Source organism: Leopardus geoffroyi, chromosome B2 (genome assembly GCF_018350155.1).
Source record: "Leopardus geoffroyi isolate Oge1 chromosome B2, O.geoffroyi_Oge1_pat1.0, whole genome shotgun sequence".
In the NCBI taxonomy this organism is placed as follows: domain Eukaryota; kingdom Metazoa; phylum Chordata; class Mammalia; order Carnivora; family Felidae; genus Leopardus; species Leopardus geoffroyi.
This window is the reverse complement of record NC_059332.1, coordinates 98,520,217-98,539,217: the sequence shown is the minus strand read 5'-3', so window position 1 is coordinate 98,539,217 and position 19,001 is coordinate 98,520,217. Positions and strand designations below refer to the sequence as shown.

The window sequence follows — 19,001 nt, the reverse complement described above, 5'->3', positions numbered from 1 at the left end:
ATTCAATCAAGACCTAGAAGTTCAAGAAATCTTTAGTTCTAATACTGGCTCTCTAAGAGTTATGGAAACACATTTTGTGAATTTCTCATTAAGTACATATAACTAGTTTAACACTGTCTCCCCCTAAAGATCCACAGGGTACACTTAAGAAAGAGTAAGATGTCAGTGACTTACTTGTGGGATGATAGAAATCCTGGATGTTCCTGGGAAATAACAGAGGACCTAAAGTCTCTTTCTTATCTATATAGTTTTCTCTTTCAGGAAACTTGGGTATATGCATTTTACCATTTCCATTTCCTCTGCTCTTGACTACTGACAGCATAGTTAATGTCCTAAGAAGTAATCCCTTCTAATCCTTTAATTTTTTACTTTCCTCTGCAGTTTCTGCCACTTTTGTCCAATTACCTCAGAAAAAAATTTCTCATTTCTTCACTCTTTTTGTAAGTTGACACACAAATTTGAACCTTATTTATGATGGTGAAGGTAGTACAAGGGAAAAGAAAGTTACACATTATGAAGTAAACTTATATAAATAACTTACTTTTTTTTTTTTTTGAAAATTTTTATGTTTATTTTTGAGAGAGACAGAGGGCAAGCAGGGGAGGGGCAGAAAGAGAGGAAGACACAGAATCCAAAACAGGCTCCAGGCTCCGAGCTGTCAGCACAGAGCCGGACGCAGGGCTTGAACTCACAGACCGTGAGATCGTGACCTGAGCTGAAGTTGGACACTTAATCCAGGAGCTCCTAAAGAATTTATGTTCTAGGGGCGCCTGGGTGGCGCAGTCGGTTAAGCGTCCGACTTCAGCCAGGTCACGATCTCGCGGCCCGTGAGTTCGAGCCCGCGTCAGGCTCTGGGCTGATGGCTCAGAGCCTGGAGCCTGTTTCCGATTCTGTGTCTCCCTCTCTCTCTGCCCCTCCCCCGTTCATGCTCTGTCTCTCTCTGTCCCAAAAATAAATAAACGTTGAAAAAAAAAAAATTAAAAAAAAAAAAAAAAAAAAGAATTTATGTTCTAAAATTTAAAAACTTATGTCCTGATGTTCTTTTGTAATTTCCACAGAAATCTCTACTTACCTGTCCATTTCCTCTAATTAACCTTTCAAGTTACTAAAAGAATTGTATTCATTTTTATGGTTTCTGTATTGTTTAATTACTAGTGTTGCTTTATATTTTCAAATTTAAAAAATCAGTGTTGACCGGAAATATAAAGTATTTCAATTATATTATGGGTAAAACTAGATTTTTTTGGTATTCTGAAAATGTCCTAATTTCTAAACACAATTTGTCTAAAAACTTAATTTTTTCTTTTAATCTCAATAATTTATGAACTGGGATAATATATGTAAGCTCAATATTATATCCATTTAATGCAAATTATCAAATTGAGAACAAGCCCTCAAGGTTTGAATATACATAAGAACAAAGATATTTGAGTAAATGTTAGACTGGGCTTATTATTTTCAAGTTGTAAACTCTGATAATCCCTTGTTTTTGAGAACTATTGAATTTTCTTACCTTTTTTCTGCTTTATCAGTTCCTGGTGTACCAGATTTCTCTCATTTGTTTCTTTCTCCAAGGCCTCTTTATACTGTGCTGCTTCTCTGGAAAGAATGTTCAGGTTGTCCTCAGCTTGTGTTCTCTCCAACTCTAAACGATGAATCTTTTCCTGAAGAGTTTTTAAGGCTAAAATTAGAGCTGTTGAAAAAAAAATTTGCTTGTTATTTTAATGAGAATTTTTGAACACTTACACAGTATCATATAAAAGTGAACAGTATATTTTTGTTAGTAAGCCAGAAAAACGTACAAGTAATGTATATTCCTCAAAAAAATTCACTAAAACTCTAAAGAGAGACAAATTTTTTCTAACATATCTTATAAAAACAGTATATTTGTGATTGTATGTAGTAATTTTCTAGGTTTGAGACAGCTAATAATCACAATTTAGTTCAATAAAATATATATCTTCAAATAAAAAGACTTAAAAAAGATATAGTCTAGGAGGCGTAAGAGTCTGAGTATGGATAAAGAAAATTTAAATGTAGTATCCACTAATTAACATGGAAATTTAGGTCTAATGTTAAAGGTTTTTCTCAGTTCTTGATATGTTCAGTTTAGCTAAACCACAAACACGTTATGATTCTTTGTCTAAGATTACAGTATTAATAATCAGAACATATGAGTTAGAACACAATTTCTTCCACTAGAAAAAAAATTATACCCTAGTGGTTTGATTCATATCAGGCTTGAAAGATTTTAAGTGGTACACATATACTACTGTGATTTTTATTCAGCTATATTAATATCATGATGATTCAGGTAAGTTCAGAGTTATAAAAATTTCAAGTAATAATGTCTATTCAGTTATAACTTCAAAGTATACAACTAGAGGGGAATGGAATATAGGTAAATGTTATAGGTTATAGGTTAATTTTTACATACAGGCATACTTGGTCTTATTGTGCTTCACTTTATTGCATTTAACAGATACTGCATTTCTTTTTTTTTTTTTTTTTTTTTTTTTTTACAAATTGAAGGTTTGTGGCAACCCTGTGTTGATTAAATCTGCCAGTGTCATTTTCCCAACAGCATTTGCTCACTTCATGTCTCTGTGTCACATTTTGGTAATTCTTGTACTATTTCAAATTTTCATGATTATTATATTTGTTACGGTGATCTGTGTTCAGTCACTATAACTCACTGAAAGCTCACATGATGCTTAGCATTTTTTAGCAATGAAGTATTTTTTAGTTAAGATATGTAGTTCATTGTTTTTTAGACAATGCTACCACAAAATTAATAGACTACAGTGTAGCCTAAATGTAACTTTTATATGCACTGAGAAACCAAAAAATGCATTTGACTCACTTTATTGTGATATATTCACTTTATTACAGTGGTCTGGAACCAAGCCCACAATATCTCTAAGGTATGCCTGTAGTTTATGTCCAATTAGAACGATGTTTGCTAGAGATCACCATTTGTTCTTTGTTTTGTTTTTTAAAATGAGATCAAGAAATTACATTTATTGCTCTTTAGATGCAATACCTGGCTCGCTGATTTGGAATATTTCTTACAGCTTTTTACACCACACTGCTAGTCTATTTATTAATGGTAACTATAATCACAGAATATTAAAAAACAAGGTGATAGCATCTTAGCAGGTAATTTGTATGGCATAGGTATGCCTAAATTCATAAATGTTTTCCTAATTCAATTATGAGATTCTCCTAAGTTTATATTTTAAAAGACAATACTTACAATGTACTTACAATGTATGGACTTCCCATAAAATTTTCAAGGATAATTTTGGAAACAGGCAATTTCTGAATTTAATCCTTGAATCAGACACAACTTTACTCAATTCACTATTATTCTAATCACCTAGTTTACAAGGATTCCAAATATGACCTTTTATTCTTCAGAGTATTTTCCTTTTTTATAGTGATTTTTTAGGATAAAATTGTAATATGTGTCTAGCTGGTTAATCTTCACTTTATAGCTGAAGAAGCCAAAATAAAAAATATTAAATAACTTATCTATGTTTATAGAAACTTTAAGCAACCGAGTCAAAACTAATAGTTTTATTAAGATTAAACACGTAATATTATTTTCTACATAAAAATGTAAAATTTTAGGGGAGCCTGGGTGGCTCAGTCAGTTAAGCATCCAACTTCAGCTCAGGTCATGACCATGAGTCACGATCTCACCATTCAGGAGTTAGAGCCCTGCATCAGGTCCTGTGCTGACAGCTCGAAGCCTGCTTCGGATTCTGTGTCTCCCTCTCTCTCTGCCTCTCCCCCATTCGCACTCTGTCTCTCTTTCAAAAATAAACATTAAAAAAATTTTTTTTAATGTAAAATTTTATATAACATGTTTTATACAATTCTCCAATTTTAAATAAGATTTTAAATTAGAGTTACCTTGGTTATTTGGGGCACTGGGTGGCTCAGTTTTTGTTAAGCATCTGACTCTTGATTTAGGCTCAGCTCAGCTCGGTCATAGGATAGAGCCCTGTGCCAGCTCTGCGCTGACAGCATGGAGCCTGCTTGGGATTCTCTCTCTCCTTCTCCCTCTGCCCCTCCCCACTCTCTCTCTCTCTCTTTCAAAATAAATAAACATTAAAAACAGAGAATTACCTTGGCCATTTGGACTATGAAGCATTTTAGGAGAGGTAACTTCTAAGTTCGCAGAGCGGTAAGTCTGGGATGATTCATTATTCTGGGCAAATGATGGAACAAACACTCTTTCTGGAGGTTTAAGATAGCTTCCTACAATACTGTGCATTAATTCAGAATCCATTATCTGTAGACAATAAAGGAATAATACAGTATAGCATCATTCTTTTTTACTTGAATGACAAAAAGATTAGGCAAAAATTCAGGTAAAACTTAACATAAACACATACTCATATACTGTGGAGTTGTTTCTTTATGAAGTTAATTATCACAAATTCAACTATAAGAAGCTTAGTAATACAAGAAAGAAAAATGACTATTTACCATATAAATAGTATAGATAATTCTACCTGATTTTCAGTGAGCATATGCTCTGGAGTGAGTGGTGTGAATTTGCTCATTTCTCAGCTGATTGTAAGTTCATATACCCTCATCATCTGAGCACCATTCTACAAATAGTGTGACTCTAGGGTTCTTAGAGGAAGTATATATTCTAAAAGACAACATAGCTTTGAAACACAAGCCACCCGTTTAATACAATCCTTGAATCCTAACTGTGGAACTCCAATGTCCTGGCTTCCTAAAGGATTTTCAAGGGTAATTTTGTATATATCAATTCTGTATATATCCTTGAATAAGACAAAACTCCACTTAATGCGCCAGCATCCTAATCATAGTTTACAATGGTTCCAAATCTGAAGAATCTAAAATAGCTTTATTTTGCCATTCTGGAGGGTTTTTTTTTTTTTTTTTCAATTTCAAGTTTTTTATTTAGGAGAGCCCTTTTAACCATTTCAGCAGGTAATTTTTTGTCTAATTTTCCTAAATCATTTATTTTCCTTTCTGTAATTTAAACTGTAGAAATGTATTCTACTTAACAGATTCTAGTTAATGTTAATTCATAGCTACATTGGAAGAAACAGGGTAACAACTGTTCATACACACAGGCAAAACAATTCATAAGCACAATTTTAAGAAAGAAAACTCATTTTAAAATGTAAACTTAGAATTCCATTATATAATTAGCCTATTTTAATTTTTGAGAATTGCAAATTTTCAGTGATTTCACTACCTTCCCAATTCATAAGGCAAAAGTAGATACTTCCCATGAATGTAATTTCTGGCAGGGTACAGAACCCAATTAACTCAGTAGGATTTTCTACCTTACCTACTGCTGTGATTGGCTGTCTTTCAGGACATTCTGATTGGTCTATTCTAAAAGTTATATAGCCTAGGAAGCTTTCCTAGAATACTTGCTGCCCTTTGCTCTCCAGAAGCAATCATTTTTTGCTACTATTATTAGCACTGGCTACCATCCACGGCTACTAACCATGTCTCCATCCCTTGGGGTTGTTGCTGCTCAGACACTGTCAGCTCTGCATGGGAGACTGCATCTATCTAAGTTGCTGTTCCCTCAAAAAACAAGAGAGCAAAGTTAGTCACAGTTGGCTCACAATGAAGTAGATGTTGGACACCAAAGTACAAAAGTTCTGAACGTGGTTGTACGTGTTCAGGGAGAGGTGTGTAGCTGAAACTATCCCAAAAACCTTGGAATTACTCAAGATAATTCAGTTTTTGGCTCCTGGTGAGTTTCTCTAATAATAAAAAGAATGAAATTTTAACATTAGTCACTATACCCTGAAGTCCTTGGGAGGACTCTGTCTGCTTCCTCTTTACCAAATATAATATTTATTTACAAATTGGATTTTGCATCAGTTAAAAAACAAATTCAAATTGGAGGTTTTTAATGTAAATGAAACGACTCCTTAGAAGATGGCATTAAATTAAAAATCAGACTAAACGGGGGCACCTGGGTGGCTCAGTCGGTTGAGTGTCCGACTTCGGCTCAGGTCATGATCTCACGGTTCCTGAGTTTGAGCCCGGCATTGGGCTCTGTGCTGACAGCTCAGAGCCTGGAGTCTGCTTCCAATTCTGTATCCCTCTCTCTCTGCCCCTCTCCTGTTCCTGGTCTGTCTCTCTCGAAAACATAAACATTAAAAAAAATTAGACTAAAGATCATTTAAATTAAATGTGTAAATACATCTTAAAGTGGGCATAAGCAGAATAGCAATACACTGATAGGTGGTGAAAAAGAAAGGAAATAGTAAAAAAAAATGAGAAGACATGCTATGATGTGACATAGAGCTCAGGGGTTTTCATTGTAATAGAGGTCCCAGCTTAACCTGTACAATCTAGTCCTGCTTTATAAACAAGTGCATAAACCCACTAGAAGTTTCTTTACACAAAGAACTGTGACATTCTAGGAGAAAAACTCACTCTGAGGCAAGATGAAAGAAATACAGAAAGCTTGATCCAAAGTCAAAGCCTAACTTGATGGAGGAAGAGAGGAGTAATTCTGAGTAAAGTACAGTGGTAAACCATTCTAATTCATCTCTGACCCAGTCTCATGGACTCAAACATGGGTGTTGGGAATGGAGAGGGTTGTTAACTAAAAACTGAGAAACATTTCACCAATATCTGTACAAAAGATTGGGACATTAGCTGTCCTGCTTTGTATGGGATGTTATATTCCAATGAAGAGGGAAGTTGCTAGAGATCACTCACAGTTTTGGCATTTTGAGGGCTCTGGTGCATTGGTAGTCTTGTTCAGCTAGAGAGAGAGAGAGAGAGAGAGAGAGAGCGCGCACCAGGAAGGGATATATTCATGGGTATGTATGACAGAAATTTCTAGAGTAAAAATTTCTGAGAATACAGAGAGGTGCCTAAGCCCCAAACTCCAAGGATTCTGACATATCTGGTATGGAGCATCGCTGTAGGTAATTGAAAAGACCTCAGAATATCCTGTAGAGCATTTTAGAGGATCTGCAAGCGAGGGCAAAAGGCTGTGAAATGTGGACCTCATTTGCATCAAGAGCGTGGTAAAGCATAAGGAAACTCAAGTTGTGCCTGGAACTATTCCTGACAGCTTACAAACAACCAGGAAAATTATCCATTTTCTCTATGGTAAATACAGTTAAGACACCTTGATGAGCTGCAACTAAGGAGCCACTGCATACAGAAACACCCCCACTTCCCCTCCAAAAAACTGTGCTAGACACAAATACTGTACTGAAAAGTAGTTTTACTTGTTCTTGAGGGAAGCAATTGTTCCAAAATGGTCCTTTTTAACAACCAATGTCTATTCCAGCTAGTGGTTGACTGTGCCATCACCTCTGCATAATCCCATAGGATTGTTAGGGAGACAGCATTAGGAGAGGGCCAGAGATACTACAATGTGTTCTTGGAATGGGATACTCTCTGTTTCCTATACTGCTAATTATTTCAGGTTTAGGTTTTTCCTTAAAGAAAAATATCAGCAGCTGTATCATTTACCTGGTTTTCTTTGTGAATGCACCTAGGTTAACTTACCTTAAGAGCAAACTCAATAAAAGGTTGGACTATTTTATTTTTTAATATATAGCATTTTAAAAAGTACTATAACAATTGAGTTGGATAACTTTGATTAAAGAACTTGCCTTACAGATGCCCTAATAGATACTACAATCTATTATTTATAGTATACAACTAAAATGTTAAGACAATGATATAAAAACCAACTGGTCAACGGAAACCAGTACACATAAGAATTTAACATAAATACTTCCACTGGATTCAACAAATGATGCATTTGTTGTTCATTCAGTGTTAGAAAAATTTTAGGAAAAAAATCCAATTAAACCTTTATCTCATTCCATATATCAATACAAATTTCAGGTATGTTACAGAGTCAATTTTTTAAAAAACTTTAAAAATTATTTAAAAAATCTGAATAATTAAAAGAATCATAGAAATGGTAAGATGTTTTATGTTTAGAACTATGGTAAAAATAAAAGATACAAAGGCTACATTAAAATTCAACTATACCATATAAAAATTATGCACAAAACCAAAAGGCAAAAGAACGCAGAAAAAAAAATATGCAATGAAGGACAAAGGGGAATATCATTCATACAGCAAAAGCTTTTATAAATCAGAAGAAAAATACTAGCATCATAACAGAAGAATGTCAAGTGATTATAAACCATCAATTTAGAGAAAAATGTAGCTAATAAACAATAAACCTTAACAATAATGAAAGAAAACCAGTTGTATCCAGATATAAAAGTAACCTTTGGAGTTTGAACTCAGTTCAAATTCTGATCTCCAACGTACCATCTTTCTGACTTTTAGAAAAACTTTTAAACTTTTCTGGGTCTCAATTTCCTTCTCTACATAATTTGGATGGTAGTATCTCATAGGGGTGCTATAGACAAAATATGATAATGTATATAAAGCACTTAGAATTTATGTCTGCAAGTATGCACTGTGAGCAAAATATGTATTTGATAAATGGTAGCCATATTTATTTTGAAAGAAAACATATTTCAGGTGAAGTACAATGGAATGGAACAGAATTAAATCTAGTAGGAAACACAGTGTGTCTCATGTGGTAAAGGTAAACAAACATTTATTTTAAAAGAAAACAAGGAAATATCATTTTTTACATTTCAAAGCTCTTTTTTTTTAAATTTTTTTTTTCAACGTTTATTTATTTTTGGGACAGAGAGAGACAGAGCATGAACGGGGGAGGGGCAGAGAGAGAGGGAGACACAGAATCGGAAACAGGCTCCAGGCTCTGAGCCATCAGCCCAGAGCCTGACGCGGGGCTCGAACTCACGGACCGCGAGATCGTGACCTGGCTGAAGTCGGACGCTTAACCGACTGCGCCACCCAGGCGCCCCTCAAAGCTCTTTTAAAGGCAAGAAAATAGGTAAAAGGCCTAGAATCGTCAAAAGATTTTTGAAGAACAATAAGATGAAGAAACTTGTCCTGTCAGTTATCAAGACTTACCATGAAACTAAAATAATTAAGTCAGTGAAACAGTCAGGAGCGATTAACAGACTAACAGAACACAGCTCAGAAACAGACCAAACCCTGTATAATAACTTGATATATGACAAAAAGGGAACTTCTTATCAGTGGAGAATAGTTAGGCTATTCATAATTGGTGAGGGAAAAACTGATTCTCAAAATTCAAAAACAACTGGATCCTTATTTCAAAACTGTATCAAAAGTTAAATCCATATGTGTTAAAAACCAAAATGTACAAAGAAATATGTCCAGGAGAGCATATAGGAGAATGTCTTTAGCAGCTTTGGGCTTTGAAGGCTTTTGAAAACATGACATAAAATCCCTACCTGTAAGTTAGAAGACTGATTATTTTAACATAAAAAATACACATCACAAGATGCCATTACAAAGGTAAAAAGAAAAGCCATAGCCTGAGAGAGGGTACCTACATGCACATAGCTAATAAATTATTAACAAAATAAGATATAAAGCCCCACAAATTAAATCTTTAAAGATAACATACCAGTAAGAAAGGGACAAAAGTTATTCATTGGACTACTATGCAGCAGTAAAAAAGAATGAATGAAACAGCAACATGTACCCTTGTGGACAAATCTTAAAAACATGTTGAAGAAAAAAAGGGAGATGCAAAGAATATGTTCAATATGTTATCAGGCATGTAAAAAAATATTATACATTGTTTAGAGATATATTCATATGCATCAAAAGTATAAAGACAAGTATGAGATAATAAATACCAAACTCAGGATGGTAGTTAAGTGGGTGAGGATGCAAAAAGACAGGTGATTATAGAGGGGTATACAGGTATTTGTTATATAATTTAGTAAATCTTTTTATATAACTGAAAGACTTTATTTTTTAAAATGTTAGAAGTTAGCAATTTGAATAAAGACCACTCCTGCTCCTGTGCAAATCTGAGAATGGCCAACTTATATTGAATTTTTAGCTGTGATTCTAAGCCCTGTACATGTAGTATCTCATCTAATCCTTGTAACAATCCTATGAGGTAAGGATTATTGTTGTTGTTGTTATTATTACTATTTTTTTTATAAATAAAGAAATAGAGGCACTAAGAAGAAATAAAGAAATAGAAGTCACCTAAGTTCATACAACTCGTAAGTGGTGGAGCCAGGATTTAAACCTAGCCAGTCCAATTCCAGAGCCTGGGTTCTTAATCACTATGTTAAACAGCCTATAGTTTGGGGATATTTGCAGTTAGCCAGGTAAGAGATGATGCTGTGTTTGGATTAGGGTGGTGAAAATGGAGATGAAGAGAGTGTATACAAGCAAGATGTATCCTGAAGACACAAGTGATGAACTGGATTAAGAGGAGAAGAAAAGGGATAAATCAAGGTTTCTAGCTTAAATAACTGGATAGATGCTAGTGCCATTTATTAAAAAGAAAACAAAGATAATGGCTAATACTCATATAGTACTGATATGTGTCAAACACTATTCTAACTGTGAGACATCCAAATTAAGATAAGAAATAGGTAGTTTGATAGAAGAGTCTAAAGCTTGGAGGAGAGTTCTAGTACAGAAATATAAACAATGACATTGTCAGCATATGGATGGTATATAAAACCATAGAATAGAAGTCACCTAAAGGAAGAGTCTAAATACAAAAGATTTCAGATAAGGAAAACAAGAGAAAGAGAAACCTATGAGGGAAAAGAACCAGAAAACTATGATGTCAAAACAAACAGAGGACTTTCTGATCCACCATCTGTGGTGGATCCACTGCCAAGAGGCTGATTTTCGTGAAAACTCTTATGGGGAAGACCATCACTCTTGAGGTTGAACCTTCAAATACAATAGAAAATGTGAAGGCCAAGATTCAGGATAAGGAACTCTTCCTGATCAGCAGAGACCTATCTTCGCTGGCAAGCAACTGGAAGATGGATGTACTTTGACTACAACATTCAAAAGGAGTCCACTCTCCATCTTGTGTTGAGACTCTGTGGTGGTGCTAAGAAAAGGAAGAAGTCGGGGCGCCTGGGTGGCGCAGTCGGTTAAGCGTCCAACTTCAGCCAGGTCACGATCTCGCGCTCCGTGAGTTTGAGCCCCGCGTCGGGCTCTGGGCTGATGGTTCAGAGCCTGGAGCCTGTTTCCGATTCTGTGTCTCCCTCTCTCTCTGCCCCTCCCCCGTTCATGCTCTGTCTCTCTCTGTCCCAAAAATAAATAAACGTTGAAAAAAAAAAATTAAAAAAAAAAAAAAAAAAGAAAAGGAAGAAGTCTCTTACACCATGCCCAAGAAGAATAAGCATAAGAGAAAGGTTAAACTGGTCATCCTGAAATACTATAAGGTGGATGAGAATGGCAAAATCAGTCACCTTTGTCGGGAATGCCCTTCAGATGAATGTGATGCTGGAGTTTTAATGACTAGACACTTTTATGACTAGTCACTTTTGACAGACATTATTGTGGCAAATGTTGTTACACTGTTGCTTCAACAAACCAGAAGACAAGTAATTGTTTTTTTGTTTTATTTTACTTTAATGTTTATTTTTGAGAGAGAAAGAGAGTGTGTGAGCGAGGGAGGAGCAGATAGAGATGGAGACACAGAATCCAAAGCAGGCTCAGGCTCCGGGCTGTCAGCACAGAGCCTGACACAGGGCTTGAACTCACAGACCACAAGATCACAACCTGAGCCGAAGTCGGATGCTTAACTGACTGAACCACCCAGTTACCCCTGGAAGACAAGTATTTGTATATGGGTTAATAAAAGACATGAACTAACAACAACAACAACAACAAAGAAGAGATTGTTTCAAGGAGAAAGTAGTTTAGATTAAAAAAAAAAAGTCAATTGATTTTGAAGAGGAAGAGACCACTGATGGTATAATGTAAGAACTAAAGATAGTTCCAAGGGCCCCATACTAAAAGGGCAACTAGAGGAAGATAAATTAGCAAAAGACATACAAATTCGATTCAAATTACGATGTCTTTTTGAAGAGAACTTCAATTACCTGACTTAAAATCACAGAGCACTCATAAAGCGCGTCCTATCATTCATCCTGAGTTAACCTGCCATAAGTCACAGTGCAAACAAACAACTATACAGAGCATGCAAACCATTTGCACAGAATCAATAATTTTCATTCTTGAAAACTTCTATGGCAGGTAAGAAAACCATATACAATTTCATTGACTGTACCCCCCAAATTCATATGTTAAATCTCTAACCTTCAGTATTTTAGAATGTGACTATATTTAGAGCAGGGCATTTAAAAAGGCGATTCAGTTAAAATAAAACCGTTAGGATGGGTTCTAATCCAATTTAACTGGTGTCCTTATAAAAAGAGGAAATTTAGATACACAAATAGATATATCAGGGATGTGTGCACACAGAGGAAAGACCAAGTGAAGGCATGTGGGAAGACAACCATCTGCAAGTCAAGGAAAGAGGCCTCAGAAGAAACCAAATCTGCTGACATCTTGATCTTGGACTTGTGGCATCCAGAACTGTGAGAAATAAATTTCTTTATTTAAGCCACCCAGCCTGTGGTATTTGTTTTGAAAGCTCTATTAAAGCTAATACACTGACTGCAACTCATAATTTTGTTGCACAGTGAAACATTAAGAATAGTGACAAGGACATAATAACAGAAACCTAAGGTTTAATAAAGTTATTTGCAATTTAGAGTTTCCTGCTTGATAAGATGTGAAACAATCATGTAATTCTGCCTTGATTTATTTTCCTCTATAATTGACCTTTAGTAACTTCTTAACCTTAATAAATTGAATGGGAAGTTATTAATGGGCTATCCTATATGCAATAATTTAAAATAATTAAAAATTTCCCAGCATAATCAAATGGGAGAATAAAACTAAAATTATGCTTTTGACCCATATTTAATTTATATGTAATTTTATTAGTTTTTGACCCAAATATTAGAATTTTTTACCTAATATACTGTAAAATATTCCCTTAATAGTTTATATTAAAAGTGCAAGAATACTGCTATAGACTTAAGAATTAAAGTGTCATTCAAAAATTATAGCGTTGTAAAATTAAAAAAATATGAGACATTTGCATTGCAGGGATATTCAAAATAACTAATCTGAAGGTTAAGTTACAATCAATTTCAGAACACAGTGAAATAGAGTCTGTTTTTTAAAAAAACATTATCTTGTATTTTCCTCTGAAAAATATTAAGAGGTAACAAAGGCTATTTCAAGTTTTTTAGTTTTCTGAAACAGTAGTGACTATATTCAAAATGTTTGAGAATATATGGAGAAGTCCATGGTACCATAAGTCTGTATAAGTCATAAATATTTGGGAGTTCTAGAATTGATAGGAAAATTTCACATATCCATTTAAAACTTATATCAGCTGCAATCTTCTCATTTTATAGATGTATGAGCCAAAGTCCAGAGACACTAATTAATTTGCTTAAAGTCACACAGCTCAAGTTTCCTGCACTCAAAAATCCATGACACTAGAGAAAAATATTCTCTCTTAAGAACTCTGGTTGATTTACATTTATTTAACAAAGACTACCCTAATGGAGAGTCATCAGGAAAACGCCTCCTGAAGAGAAATGGGAAGTAAGAAACACCGAATCAAACATAAAAGTATGTAATCTTAGTAAAGTCCAAAAGCATCTTAGAGGCTATCTATTCTAACCCTTTCTTTCAATACAAACTTATTCTCACACTATTTTTAACAGGTCATTTAAGCTCGACTGTATGTCTCCAGAGAAACAGAGCTCACTATCTTCCTGATGAATTCAAAGCTGCTTTCTCTGATTTTTATGGATGAGACGGATTTCAAGAGAAAAAAGTAGAGCTTCTATATTTATTGATGTAGATGTTGCATTGAATATTTACTGTGATAACTATTATATATTGAATTCATCTAACAAAAACTTACTGCAGAATTTAGAATCATTTTCAAACTTCAAATTTCATCATTTACTGGATCTGAAAGGCCTGTAAAAGAGCAATCCCATCCCCTGTTTGAGGGCAAATTTGATAAATCAAATGGAGATGACTCAATCATATAACTGATCATTCATTTCTGATTAATTCTCAGTAGACTTGACTGGATCCAGATTAGCACAGCTGAATACTAACCTAGGAGATAACTTTAGCATACTTTGGTCACCAAAACCAGCAGATTTCTCCCTTCTAAATACCTTAAACTCTACTTTAATAGAGTTTTTTAAAAAATAATTTACTACATATATAATACATATATGTATAGTTAAAGGAATTACAATAAAAAAAATTTCTGTATATCCACACCTAGATTAAGAAATAGTGTTACAGTGCTATGGAAGCCCTCTGTGTGTCTTCCCTAATTCTTGCTTTGAATTTTGTGTTACTCATTCTAATACCTGTGAAGTTTTATCATATTTGTATGTATCCTTAATATACAATATATTGTTTGGTGTTGATGGTTTTTAAACTTTACATAAATGATATCACACTTTTTCCATTCAAAGAATCTTGCTGTTTATGTTGGAACATGAAGCTGTATGGCATTCATTTTTCCCTGCTGTATAGTATTCTACCATATAACAGATCTTAGAAGGCATTAATTCCAATCACTCCCCTCCAAATACTATGATTCTGAAATTTTTAGTTCTATTTTTATTTTAACCACACAAAATAGACAATATTATTTTGATTTATAAAGTCAGTGTTTGCTATGTTCACCTATAAGTTTTCTTTGCTCACTGTGGTAGACATTATGATGAACTACCTGGATTCCCTTTCAGGAATGTGAACTTTTTCCACAGCTGCTGGGAATCCTGCCAGAAAGTGGCTCTTGGCTATTGGCCCTCTTTGGGGTTGCTTTGTCTAAAGAATACTATCTCACCTAAGGTCAAGGCTCCTTCCAGGAGCAGCCCACATCCAATGAGGGTTGCTCATCCAAAAAGGCCTAACCCTCTTGTCCTAACTCAAGTGAACTCTGAAGGATCACCCCATCTCCAGAGCTTCCTGTAGTATCAGTGAAACCTTTGTTGGGTCTTCAATGAAGCTTGACTTCTCTGCCTAAAAGAGCTTCCTTCCTCTCCCTACCACATGTGTTGATCCCAAGAACACTCTTTAAAGGTATATGCTTAGAACTTTATGGGGATACTTCAAAGCCAGTATTTAAAGCACTTTTCTTCAGAGAAGATTTCCATCTTAGGGCACCCAAACCCAAGGCACCATTAAACTGAACTTTTATATTGAGATTTGTTTTTGCCAGTGTGAATTCCAACTCCAAACCCACATTGGAGTAGAACTGTGATGAGGAGAGATTCTTTTTGTCCACTCCATTCACAGCCAAGGATGAAACAAACAATGTCATTCTGTTTTTGTTTTTGTTTTTGTTTTTGTTTTTGTTTTTGTTTTTGTTTTAAGTAGGCTTCACGCCCAGTGCGGAGACCAATGCAGGGCTTGAACTCACACAACCCTGAGATCAAGACCTGAGCTGAGATCAAGGGTCGGAGGTTTAACCGACTGAGCTACCCAGGTCCCCTAATGGTGTCATTCTGAAAGGCGGTTATTTTCCCATCATTAACAGAAAGTTTTATCCTTTGGGGATCCCAGCTTTACACTGCAGTGTCCAGACTTACCTCTGAGCATGCCCGTAAGAACTTATCTCCTGCCCCATGCAAGCAGAAACACCTCCTTAATGCCCAGGTGTTGGGCCATGAGGGATCAGAAGGTGACCTCAAGGATAAAATGGGTTCTAGAGCTCCTTTATCCCCATGGAACTGGGCTTGCTCATTGCATACAGCCTCATATTTTCCACTTACTTTGCTTCCAACTCACCCATATATATATGTTTTAACCTATAAATGTTTTAACATTTTATACATCATTTCCGTGTTCTTTACCAGAGGTTTCTCTGAACATCAAATCTGCCATATTGCTTGAAACTGTAGCAGCTTTAGACCTACTTAAGAGATGCTAAATGTTTTAGACAAACACAGAATGAGACTTATGCTTTAAAAAGGAAAAAGAGTTTATAACTTTCCATTCAGCTAAAGTTCTCAAAGCTACTCCATACTGTAAAGTTTGTTTTTCTCCAATAGCAGAAGGTGACTATTATTTGGCTACTCATTAATTAAATAGAGTTCACTAAGAGGATTCAGACAGTAGAGTTCCTGGTAAACAATCTGTAAACTGAGAATAAGAAAAGCACACTATAGGGGCATCTGGCTGGCTTAGTTGGTAGAGCATGCAACTCTGGATCTCAGGGTTATGAGTTCAAGCCCCATGTTGTGTACAGAGATTTCTTAAAAGTGAAATCTTAAAAAAAAAAAAAAGTATACTATATATCAAAATTTTAAAAATATGTAATGACTTTATAGGAATGCTATAATTATTATATTCTAAAATTTCAGAAGCAGTTTAATCATTACACTTCAATGATTATCATGTATAATATATGTACTTAATAGTGGCAGCAAATCTTACATTTAATATATTGACCATTTGACATTCCAATTGATCTATTTAACACAATTCATAATTAACTTTAAACTAAATAGCCCTTATTGGATTTGAAAATCATTTTTGAATGGATAAAGATGTGGTATATACATACAATGGAATATTACTCGGCCATCAAAAGGAATGAAACTTTGCCATCTGCAACAACATGGATGGAGCTAGAGTGTATCATGCTAAGCAAAATAGTCTGTCAGAAAAAGACAAATACCATATGATTTCACTCATATGTGGAATTTAAGAAACAAAACAGATGAATATATGGGAAGGTGGGAAAAAAAAGAAAGAAAGGGAAATAAACCATAAGAGATTCTTTACAATAGAGAACAAACTGAGAATTAAGGGAGGGGGGTGTATGGGGGATGTGCTAAATGGGTGATGGGTATTAAGGAGGGCACTTGTGTTGAGCACTGGGTGTTATATGTAATGAATCACTAAATTCTACTGCTGAAAACAATATTGCACTATATGTTAACTAACTAGAATTTAAATAAAAATTTGAAAAGAAAACATCATTTTTCAGCCTTCATAGTAAAGACTGATTTAGGTAAGAAGCATTAATGCTAAATTCAAGGGTAGAAATTTTGATGAAAACTAGAATATCTGCATGGTCTTAAGTGTCTCTTCCACAGATTGCTTATAAGATGCAAGAAAAAAAGTACTAACTATATAATAAAGAAACAGAACACTTTGAGTGATTAAAATTAACATAACCCTTAAGAGGTTAAGAGGGACATTGTGCCCCTGAATGTGAAACTCTGAAAAAGACATGTCACTTAAGCAGTATTCTGGCCAGGAATGTATAACCTGAATCTCAACATAACAAAACATCATCAAAGCCCCAAAGGAAAAACATTCTATTTTTTATAAAGGGGGAAACTGTTTTCTTTAAAAAAGAAATATGTCTTTAATATCTTAAAAGACAATCACACTTTTGGATACATCCAAAAGAATTGAAAGCAGGGTCTCTTGAAAACGTATCTGTACAATCATGCTCATACTGGCATCATTCACAATAGTCAAAAGGTAGAAGCTACCCAAATACCCATCAATGGCTAAACAAAATGTATACACATACAATGGAATATAATTTGGCCTTAAAAAAAGAAATTTTGACATATATGAAGACATGGATAAACACTGAGGACAGATGTTAAATGAAAAAAGCCAGCTACAAAAAGACAAATAATGTATGATTCCCTTCTAAAAGGTGTCTAGAGTAGTCAAACTCATAGAATCAGAAAGTAGAATGGTGGCTGAGGAGAGGTTAGTATAAGGGGAGTTACAGAGTTTCAGTTTTCCCAGATGAAAAAGTTCTGTAGATTGGTTACATAACAATGTGTGGTAGGGGAGACAAGTTAAAAACAACATATGACTCAATGGGATCAGTTCCGTAACAAAAGCATACACAGAGTGTCATGGGAATACAAGAGAGAGATCATCTAACTCTTCCTGATTGGTGGAAAAATAAGTAAAGCCAGAAATAATTTAAAATTCCAAACAGTTTTGAAAGAGGAGTTTAGGTAAATATGCCAGAGTGGACATACACACTAGCTTTTGCTCCCTCTTGGAAACACACTAAAATAATATTGAAATGCTTTTTTAAAAAAGATATAAACTGCAAGGACAATAACAAAATTTTGGAAAAATAGAAAACAGATGTACAAATAGTAACAGATTTAGCTAATGCAAGAGAGGCAGTCTCCTAACCCAAGTAAGAAAAGTGATTTTTTAAGTTTACCCTGCAGAACCTCCAAATGGCTCAGAAATCAGCTGTACTTCTCTAAGAGTTAAGATACAGCCAAACACTAGGAAACAGGATGAAAGTTTAGTTTAGAAGTAAATTATACGCCCAAACTCCCTTCACCTCTTTATGGAGCCAGAAGACTCCTTTACCCCCATTTGGGAGACTGAATTTTTTTTTTTCTTCTATGAAGAGAGAATTACAGAGTATATCTGGATTGAGGGACACTCAGCACAGGTGACGGTAGGGTAAACATTCAGCTCTGAGAATATTGGTACTCTATATACTTAAGTGGAGAGGGGACGATCCTTAGGGACAGAATATGACTAGCTCAAGTTAATAAAGATACTAAAGATGACAAAATAAATGGATTGGATGGATTTAGAGTTTCCAATCAGTTTTTTAGTGCCTGACTCTGAGGTAGAAGTTGTTTGTTTAATCAAGGCTTAGCAGACATTGAGGAAGAATGTGAAAGACAGAGACCAAAACAAGCAAACAGTGGCTTAACAGGAATACAAAATTTGGAGATACTGACTTAGTAGAGATAGAATGTAAAATAATTGATGGACATGATAGACCCTAGTGAATCTGGCTGGAGCAAAGTAAATAAATGTTGGCAGTAACAGATGGCTAAAAAGGTATGTAAGGGCCAAACCACAAAAGATTTTATACATCACACTAGAGTTTGTCTTTTGTAGGATCAGGCAACGTGGAGCCAATGAAATATATAAAGGAAAATAACATGATCATGTTTGCATTCTCACAAGGTTATTCGGATAGC

At 34.9% G+C, this 19,001-nt stretch overlaps 1 protein-coding gene and 1 pseudogene across 4 annotated transcripts in view; one reads left to right on the top strand and one right to left on the bottom strand.

Moving 5' to 3' along the window:
- Nucleotides 1-19,001, bottom strand: part of CEP57L1 (centrosomal protein 57 like 1) — a 64,210-nt gene that overhangs the window by 17,994 nt on the left and 27,215 nt on the right. For 2 of the 4 annotated variants that reach the window (XM_045499227.1, XM_045499225.1), the window contains exons 2-3: nt 4,135-4,300; nt 1,514-1,693 (exon numbers count right to left, since the gene is read on the bottom strand). In XM_045499227.1, the coding sequence (XP_045355183.1) occupies nt 1,514-1,693; nt 4,135-4,297 (343 nt within the window). In that variant the 5' untranslated portion in view covers nt 4,298-4,300. Of the gene's footprint in view, nt 1-1,513; nt 1,694-4,134; nt 4,301-5,503; nt 5,582-19,001 lie in introns of those variants that run through there. The other 2 variants (XM_045499226.1, XM_045499228.1) reach the window with 2 other exon arrangements.
- LOC123608836 lies at nt 10,743-11,496 on the top strand (annotated as a pseudogene).